The sequence below is a fragment of the Alligator sinensis genome, unplaced genomic scaffold (genome assembly GCF_000455745.1).
Source record: "Alligator sinensis unplaced genomic scaffold, ASM45574v1 scaffold215_3, whole genome shotgun sequence".
Taxonomy (NCBI): domain Eukaryota; kingdom Metazoa; phylum Chordata; order Crocodylia; family Alligatoridae; genus Alligator; species Alligator sinensis.
In genome coordinates, this window is record NW_005842175.1 from 137,901 (window position 1) to 147,490 (window position 9,590).

At 48.6% G+C, this 9,590-nt stretch overlaps 2 protein-coding genes across 2 annotated transcripts in view; both read right to left on the minus strand.

Annotated features, from left to right (window-relative positions):
• Positions 1–324, minus strand: part of MICALL1 (MICAL like 1) — a 30,477-nt gene extending 30,153 nt beyond the window's left edge. Inside the window, exon 1 of the mRNA XM_025206891.1 lies at positions 228–324. Coding sequence (XP_025062676.1) covers positions 228–324 — 97 coding nt within the window. The remainder of the gene's footprint in view (positions 1–227) is intronic.
• Positions 325–5,781: 5,457 nt separating this feature from the next.
• EIF3L (eukaryotic translation initiation factor 3 subunit L) overlaps positions 5,782–9,590 on the minus strand; it is a 16,575-nt gene continuing 12,766 nt past the window's right edge. The window contains exons 11-13 of the mRNA XM_006025951.2: positions 8,072–8,569; positions 7,012–7,092; positions 5,782–6,040 (exon numbers count right to left, since the gene is read on the minus strand). Of these exons, the coding sequence (XP_006026013.1) occupies positions 6,002–6,040; positions 7,012–7,092; positions 8,072–8,569 (618 nt within the window). The 3' untranslated portion in view covers positions 5,782–6,001. The remainder of the gene's footprint in view (positions 6,041–7,011; positions 7,093–8,071; positions 8,570–9,590) is intronic.

Below are 9,590 nucleotides of genomic sequence, written 5' to 3' on the forward strand. Positions count from 1 at the left end.
CAGCGCCCATGCCCCACGTCTGGAAACTGTAAATACAGCTCCTGACCTTCCAAACATCTCTGCAAGGAGACAAACATCAGGGAACCGTGGCATGCTGTGGGGAGAAGGAGATGCTGGTGGCGGGGGTGACCTTAATTCCATGTGAACACACCCTCAACTGCTTTCTGACCTGGGTATAGACACACCCCATTTTCAGAAGCCAGGAATCTTGCCTTCATATGACTTACCATCCCATGCAATGCTCTCCACACCATTCACAGGTGGGTAGGAGGCAGAGAGGGGCACCAGCCCATTGATCAGGCTCTTTCCATAGGCCCTCCACATCCTGACCAAAGCAAAGTTCGCTGCTGTGCATTCTCCAGAGTTTTATTATGTTTCATTTTAAATTGCCCGTGTGATGGGGCTTCCATTGCTTTCCTGGGGAGACTATTCCATAACTTATTAGATTGCATTGGTAGTAAATACTTCCTGATGTTTTAATTGGCTTTTACACAGCACTCATCACTGTGGTATCTGAACATCTTCCAGCAGTACATCAAGGGATATGACTAACATCTGTCGCATGTGGCTCTGCCTCTCCACAGGATTTGGGGTTCTTTGAATGTATATGGTATTTGGACACTGAACTGGTCTTTAGGTTGGCAAAAGCAAGATCATTGAAGCAGGCTTTGGACTTGAAGGAGGTGGTGATAAAGCCTGGGGGAGACTCCTAGATCCAATAAAGGGCTCAGGCTCCAAAAAGGTGCCAAAATACCTAACTTTGAGTACCTGGCCTCTAGGTTGGGGCCCAGAATCTAGTGAGAGGGACCTCAGCTCTCTGTGCAGCACATGGGGAGTCTGGTCCCTCAGCAGAGCAGGGATCAGACCCATCCCCTAGGGGAGTGCCCTAACCACTATGCTATACAGCCACTGCTTCACGCTCTCTGTCTGACCCAAAGAATCTTAAATCCTTCTCTGTGCAGTGGCACGGTTGTGGCAGGAGAGAAGAAAGAACGCCTGCACTCAGAATAGCCTGCAGCCTGGCATGGGGTTGAAGCACCCCCAGCAGAAGAGCGCACTGAGCCTCAGTGTCCCACTTCCTGGGTGTATGCTGGGCCTGCTTTCCTTGAAAATACAGTTGGGGAAGACTGCCAAGCGTTCTGAAGGAAGCTCAGTCCTGTAGGCATGCAAAGTGCACTCTGGGACTGCCTCAGGGGAGTTGGGCGGAGCAATATCTCCTATCTGGATAGTCATGCTCAGGCATGAGCTAGGCCCTGAGTCACTCAGCACTAATCAAAACTGGAGCAGTTTTGGATATGCACAGAGGTGCAGCTTCAAGAACCTGGGGACCTGAAGTCCATCAACTATTGGGTCCTAGACAACAGCTGAACAGAGGCTTTCAGGAGTGCAGTTTTGGACTTCTCCCACTCTGGGGTGCCTGAGCCCAGTTTTGAACCCAGCCCTTCATTTTGCTCGATGACCCTGGATCAGCAGCTGAGAAAGCTGCAACTCCCAGACAAACCACACCCTTGCTGCAGAGAATTCGAACTTGGCTGAGAAGTGCAGCAACTGAGCATGACAGGACAGCGAGTGCTCTGAAGATAAAAATGAAGACCTTGAATTGCACACTGCACTCTACAGGAAGCCCATGTAGGAGGCAGAGGAAAAGGCAGAATAAACTCTCAGCTGCCTGAATTGATAGGTTATTACTAGAACAGGCTCCATTTCACCCCATTACTTCAAGTTACATCCCTTTGATCAGACTAAAAATCCACTTTCCTCGGCCACATTTATACCTTTAAGCACTCATTATGTTAGCCAGCACCCACTAAGTGACACAGGAAACTGCTATGTGCGTAGCTTAAAACAACATGATGTGGGGGAAGGGGGAGCACCTTCAGCGCATCTTTATACCCAGGGTATGATGCTACTGACTGCTCAACATCACAGAACCATGGCAAACAGGTTGGCTTTTTGTCTGCTCAGCCTAACTAGGAACAGGAACACAATGGACTGAGAATGTCTTATCCAGCAAATAACTGAACCTGCTTGAAGCAGGACCATCTCCCTTCCTGCCTGCAGGTCTGCAACAGCAGTGGAAAGGGAGTGACCTCATGCTGAGGTTCCACTGATCAGAACTGCTTCACTCCAGACTGCTGTACTTCCATGCTAAGTACACCCGCAGCCAGACTCCTGTCCAACAGGCCAGGCTAAGGTAACAAAGCATCACCCCACCCCATGGAACAGCTCTAGCCACATTCCAGAATTTGGACTGTTGATGCTACTGAATGCCCTGCATTCCTCTAGCGCCAAACTGTGCCAGGCACTGAGAATTGCTGAGCCTATCTTTCCACCCCATGCAAAGAACTGCAGTTCCTTTGGCTTCTCTCCAAAAATGCCAGTCACATCAGTTAACCTTCAGTAGTCTCTAACAGAAGGCAGAGAGCCAGTTGCACTGGCTGCAGATGGGTAACAGATACTTTATGGGCATCACCAGGAAACCGTTTTACAGACACAAGCTGAGGAAAAGGCATATTCAAATACTGGAGAACAAAGTGTGAATAACTATAAAAGGGTGTAAGAGAACAGAAAAATGCATTTAGTCTCTATGCTCCTACCATACCAGATTAAAAAGCGAGAGTAATGCAGCCAGCAAAATTCCAGTTTAAATCCTACATTAATCTGCGACTTGGAAGAAATGGGCTTTGCAAGTTGGGCGTCTCCCTGCTGCATATCGCTGCTAGCTAAAGAGTCGTAGAGAACCTGGGCTGGAAGAGACCTCCATAGGTCATCTAGTCCAACCCCCTGCCCGAGGCAGGATCATCCCTCTCCTAGGCATCCCGTATAAATCCATTGTCTAACCTCACATGAAAACTACAGTCAACCTTGACACAAGACACAACACCCTAACCTGCCACAGGTAAAGCAGGGGGACTATGGTGGCCAATGTTCTGCTGCTGCAAATGTTAAAACACACTCGAGAGATCCCAGGAAGATGGCCAAGCCCTCTGCTACTGAGGAAGGCAAACCCCCACAGTCCATACCAATCTGACCATGGGGTAAAATTCCTTTCTGACCCCAAATATGGCAATCGGTTTGAACTTGAGCAGAGGGGCAAGATCCTCTAGGCTAGGAACCCCCAGGTTTAAAGTCCCAGCAGGAGCACTGGCACATTTCACTCAAAATTCGCAGCCTCAGCTGCAGCCAACACTCAGTGCCTTTGAGGAAGGCTTAAAAAAAGCAAACCCTGACATGTAGCAGCAGCAGGAGGGCAAATATTCCCTTCTGGGTCCATGCAGCTATCAGCAAAGCCCAGCAGCATGGGAAATACCTTAGTAGAACATAAAATCATCCCTGATCGATGCCTGCCCAACCTCTTCTTGAAGATGTCCAGTGACAGAGAATCCACAACTTCCCTAGGCAGTCTATTCCACTGCCTCACTATTTCAACAGTGAAGTTTTTCCTGATATCCAATCTAAATCTATGCTGCAGCTTCAAGCCATTGGTCCAAGTCATACTCTCTGCAAGACAGAAAAGGTGTTCTCCCTTTTTTTCATGACAGTTCAGATATTTGAAAACTGCTATCATGTCCCCTCTTAAGCACCCTTTTTGCAAGCTGAATATGCATTTCCTTCAACCTCTCCTTGCATGACTTACCTTCCAAACCCTTCATTATTTTTTTCACCTGCTTCTGGACCCTCTCCAACTTTTCCATGTCTTTAAAATGGAGCCTAAAACTGCACACAACACCCCAAATGAGGCCCAACCAGTGATGAGTAAAGAGGTACTATCACGCTATCTTGGACCTAATGCTTCTATTGATGCATCCCAAAACTGCATTCACCTGTAGTGAAACTGCATCACACTGCAGACTCGCGCTTTGTGATCTACCAAGACTTCCAGATCCTTCTCTGTAGTGCTGCCATCCAGCCAGGTGTCACCCATTTTGCAGTTTTGATTATTCTGCCCAAGATGTACCTTACTGTACTGTAGACTCAAGACCTTTGCTGACAAATGCAAGGGCAGCAAAGAAAAGCTGGATGTTTTGGAATGAGGAGACTCTTAACACCTCTATCCTATCTTAGCCCCCATCTTGGGAATGATACTTGTGATGGGAACTACAACCTTGTCTACATTGGAGGGGCTTCTTACAACAGCAATTTTGTGGTCAGGCAGCAACAAAAGAGAAACTTCTAAAGCACAGGCACACCTGCTGGATCCATAAGCAGATACTTCATCAGTAGGAATGCACAGCTGCCATACAGGACAAGGCAGAAAGCAATGGGCATATTTGTATGCACCTTCAGCTGACAGCCCTGCTTGCAGCAAGGTCTTCTATTCTGAGGGGTGGTGGGACAATGCCATGGGGAGGAAGGGACTTTGCCTCTACAAAGCAGATTTGAGCACAGAAACACCCAGAGTTTTGCAATCAGAACTATGTTTAGACCACACCTAAATGATCAAAGGACTGTTTGCAGCTACAATCACTTTCTACTCTTGGTAAACATACCTTTTAAGCCCTCAGCATTGAGCGCACAAACCCTTAGAAGGGTGAAACTCCCATTGCTTTCAGTAGGATTCAGGCACCTGAATTCCTTGGAGATCTGGTCCAAAGGTTTATCCACCTCAGACCCTTCCAAACCCATGTGTTTCATCAATGATCATGCCTACAAGAAGCTACCAACCAATGGCAGTTCAAAAGAGCGCTAGCAAGGGTGACCAATACGAGGGGAAGGAGAACAGGGAGTATGGGTACCACTTGTTTTCTCAGAGCATGAGGTCCTTGTGGTAGTGGGGAGTGACCAGAGCTTATTGTTGGTCTCGCACACTGTAGACGTACCCACAAACACAAGAATGAAGGCTGCTCAAGAGACCTCCAAATAGCCTCCTGTACAAGATAAGTATAGTCTGATTAAAGAAACCACCCCTCAGAAGAGAGGAATGAAGGGGAGGGGTACAGACAGATGGCATCTAGGAACATGCTTTGTGCAACTTTCTGATTACTCATAGGTCTTCCCTTGCAGCTGCTGCTTCCCCTCAGACATTCGAACTATTTAAAAAATAATCTGCAAAAAAGTTAGGGGAGAATCTTACTACTTTATCCCGCAAAAGTGACACCTATGCAGCTTGTGCAAGTTAAATAACATTGAAAAAAGCTTTTCTGCTGGTTTTCTTTCACATTAAAGAAGCCATAATAAAATTTTCCTGGAAAAAAGCCACAGTAATGGCAGAACCAGTGAAAGTGACAGTGCCTGAATCAAAGTATTTGGGAAGTTTAAATCAAGTAAACTTCTCTCCAGTATTTTGGAGAAAGGAAGTGTCACTGCTGGCCTGTCAACTGTGGGAGGAGAGCTCGCACCATACACTTTCCAGGATGGCTGAGTCTTGAGTAAAACCAGACCTTGTAACATTCCTGTCATATCTAAGGTAAAAATAAGCAGAACCCCCACTCTAAATAAGTCTCTGCCTGAAAGCTGCAGGAGAGGGTGGGGACTGGAGTGTTTTAAGCGCTTTGCAGTGCAAGGGGTGGAGGGGTCAGGGGAGAAACAGATGCAAGGGATCAAATGAGTTTCCATCTCCTCCATACTCTGTCTGTAAGACAGACAAGCAGGAAGAATGCTAGCACCCAACCCTATGACCTTTCCTGTTCACTATGTACAGGGGTTAAGGTAGCATAGAAAAGACCTGCCTCCTATCCAGTTGCCCCAAGGGAGGTTGCACTGGACACAGAAGGTGAACAGTACCTGGCCCCAGAACACATCCAGCTCTCACCAAAAAAGGAAGGAAACAGTATCAGGTACTGAACACACAGAAGAATTTTACGTGTTTATTAGGAGATCTCAGTCCTCCGTATGATGGCAAGATCCAAACACTCTGCTTAGCTAAGTAAAAAAAACCCCTCAGTCACAGGAGATTCCCAGAATCTTCAACTCCCTTCCCCTGCAGCACACAATACTCTCCCCCACCCACTTCCTTTCACGCATATCCTTAGCCGGTCTGGTGACACTTTTAGTAGAAGTTTCAGGGTCTCTGGCCCATCTTCTTCAGGGTTCGATTCAGCTGGAAGAAAGCGAGACAGCTTATTAGAGAGGGGAATCCAGAAAGATGCGCACACAGTTGCTGGAATGCAGCCTGGTGCTCTCACAAGCACAGCTTCTTTAGATGTCCCCAAACTCAGCTGGGAGAGCAGCTGAATATGATTCAAGGGAGTGAGGGGAAAAAAAAACCCAACAACAGTAAAAACCCTCCCCACAGAAGAGAAGGCCTCAGAGAAAATAGAGAAAGGTTTTCAAAGGATGGTGGAAACAGACTTCAGGTTAGTCATGGATTATGTTCCTTGGACAGAACCATGGTCCTGCAGGGGCCTCTGCTGGAAGAAGAGAGCAGCCGCAGCCAGCTTCCCCTCTTGCTGCTGGATGCTCAGCCAGGACAGATCTTCCAACTAAGTTGTGGGGGGAGGAGTGGGTTCCTGAGCTCTGCAGATCCTCTCCTCTACCCCCAGGCCTGGATAGGATGGTGGCAGTAATGGATTCTTACTGGCATTTCCAATAGGATTAGCAGACTCACTAAGGGGTAATGGAGATCCCCAAGGAGGCAGCAGATCATACAAGAACAGCGGAGGGGTAGAAAGTGGCACAGGCTGGTATTGTGGGGCAACATTTACAGCTGTCCCTTTTACCCCACAGGACAAGCAACCCTGCCCTTACTTCCAGCACACTACATTAGTTATACTGATTCTCCCTTCCTTTGGGCTGCAGTCATACTGAGGCCCAACAGAAGAACACAACCCCCCTAAAGGTCACCAGCTTGTAGCTTAAAATGCAGTCTTTGTTCAGCTCCAAAGGCAGTTCCTGAAATGCTTCCCAATGGTTTTGGTGAGTCACTGAATGGAGCTAGGCCAGCTGCTTCAGGTCTCTTGTCTCTCAGAAGTTCCCCAGCCCACCAGCCCCATGAGAGTCCCAGGTCTTCCCCACGGCTACCCCATCAGAAGCTACACAGATTTCCCTGCCCTTGCTGCACACTCTGCTCACCTCTTCAAACTTGTGGATCTGGCGGATGAAGAAGTCCCCGTAGCGCCGGGCAACCTTTGTGTCTGCAATGTGGATCATATCCTGCCAAGAGAGTGGAGGGACATCAAGAAAAGGGGTGAAGTAAGGGCAAGGCAGTCAGAGTTAGCAAGGGTTTCCCATGTCAGAGACGCTCCTCATCCTCCACATAGCCATGAGCTAAGTACTACTCATGGGAAAGGCTCCCCCCATTGCAAATGGTGGAATCCAAATTGAGGTTTTCCCCTCTCAAATGGGTCTTCCCCAATGAGCTAGGATAATCAGCCTGTTGGGAGCCTTCTTCAACTCCAGGACATAGGCTTTCCCCTACAACAGTTGGATTGTTTTGTCTCCCTCCAATAGAAGCCAAAAAACAAGGCTCCTCTTACAGCTTCTGCTTGTTCCCAAAGAGACAGGAAGCAGTGCTAGAGGGCCAGCAGCAGCCCAGTTGGTTTGGCTAGATGGGGCAGGCAGGGCCTGCTACTTTCTTGGAGAACAAAGTGGTAGTAGCTTTCAGGCCTCATCTCCTGCCTATGTGCATCTGCTGGCTTTGAGCTCCCTTTGCAGGCTTGGGGCTCATGACATTCCCCATGCTCAGATTTCTAAGAGTAAGTGCTGGCTTAGAGTGGAGAACAGTGTAGCCAGGCAAGATTCTCCCACCTAGTGAGGAAATGGGATTTATGAGCGGGTGTATGAGCGAAGGCAGTGACAGCTGACAATCCAGTCCACTGTTATTTAGACATACCCTCTCCCAAGGTCAGCAAGCAGGAGAGACTTTACCTAGGTCTGGGAAGAAGGGTATTTGGGGCTCAGCTTATTTAGGCCAGTAGATCCAATATCTTGCTAAGGATTCAGGTTCATTCCCCCGAAGGGTGGTGAAGAGGTCTGCAGATAAGGTCTTAAGTAAAACTTTGAAATAACAGAAGAAAGTATGTACTCCAGAAAATAAGGATAAACTTCTGCCTGTGGTACACTCATTCATTTTGTAGCTTTATTTCTCACCCTCTCCCTCCATCCCACATGAGACATATGGGCAGGCACTGACCTTGTCAATGTAGAAGTCAACTTCAGAGGCTGACTGAAACTCCCCATCCAGGGCAGAAATGCCGCTGGTCCACACCAGGTTCTTCATCTTGTGCTTGAAAACCAGCAGCTGGATGCGGAACTCCTGCTCGGTGAGATCCAGGAAGCCAGCCAGCTTGGCTACGGGCATGGTGGTATAGAGCTTCAGGAAGCTACGGATGGTGGAGAGCTGGGCCTGCTGCTGTACTTCATCAGCAAAGACCTTCAGCTGCTGCAGAAACGGCTCCTTGTGGTAGTTGGGATGCACATTATCATAGTTGGGAACCACTGGGGACAGGAACTTGGGGCAGGCGTAGCTGAAGAGCTCCTCATACACCTGGGGGTCGCCCTTCTGCATGCGCAGCATCTTGTCTCCGTACTTCTCCCTCAGCTGTAGGTGGATGCTCTCGTCTATCCGCATGGGGTACATGGTGAGGGCAATGGCTAGAAGGGCATGCATCTGCTCATTCTGTTTGTTAATCTGGGGCAGAGAGGAGAAAGTCATTAGAAAAAACAGCCCACTATCATTGTGGCAGAGAGCTAGATGCAAAAGATGGGGACCATTTCTTTCCCCAAAGTCCATGAGTGGTGATGTGGTGTAACGAATGACAAGGAAAGGAAGGGCGAAGGCAAGACCTGAGTTATAATGAGGCTCAGGGGGCTCATCTAGACCAGCAATTCTCAACCTTTTCCATCTTACATCCCACCAACCATTGGTCCCAAAAACCCTGGTCCCACCACTGGTTGCAGTTCGACAAGGAGAAATGCAAAGTGCTGCACCTAGGGAGGAAAAATGTCCAGCACACCTACAGCCTAGGGAATGACCTGATGGGTGGCATGGAAGTGGAAAGGGATCTTGGAGTCCTAGCGGACTCCAAGATGAACATGAGTCGGCAGTGTGATGAAGCCATCAAAAAAGCCAATGGCACTTTATCGTGCATCAGCAGATGCATGACGAATAGGTCCAAGGAGGTGATACTTCCCCTCTATCGGGCGCTGGTCAGACCACAGTTGGAGTACTGCGTGCAATTCTGGGCGCCGCACTTCAAGAGGGATGCGGATAACCTGGAGAGGGTTCAGAGAAGGGCCACTCGTATGGTTAAGGGCCTTCAGACCAAGCCCTACGAGGAGAGACTAGAGAAACTGGATCTGTTCAGCCTCCGCAAGAGAAGGTTGAGAGGCGACCTTGTGGCTGCCTATAAGTTCATCACGGGGGCACAGAAGGGAATTGGTGAGTAGTTATTCACCAAGGCGCCCCCAGGGGGTACAAGAAATAATGGCCACAAGCTAGCAGAGAGCAGATTTAGATTGGACATTAGGAAGAACTTCTTCACAGTTCGAGTGGCCAAGGTCTGGAACGGGCTCCCAAGGGAGGTGGTGCTCTCCCCTACCCTGGGAGTCTTCAAGAGGAGGTTAGATGAGTATCTAGCTGGAGTCATCTAGACCCAGCACTTTCCTGCTTATGCAGGGGGTCAGACTCGATGATCTATTGAGGTCCCTTC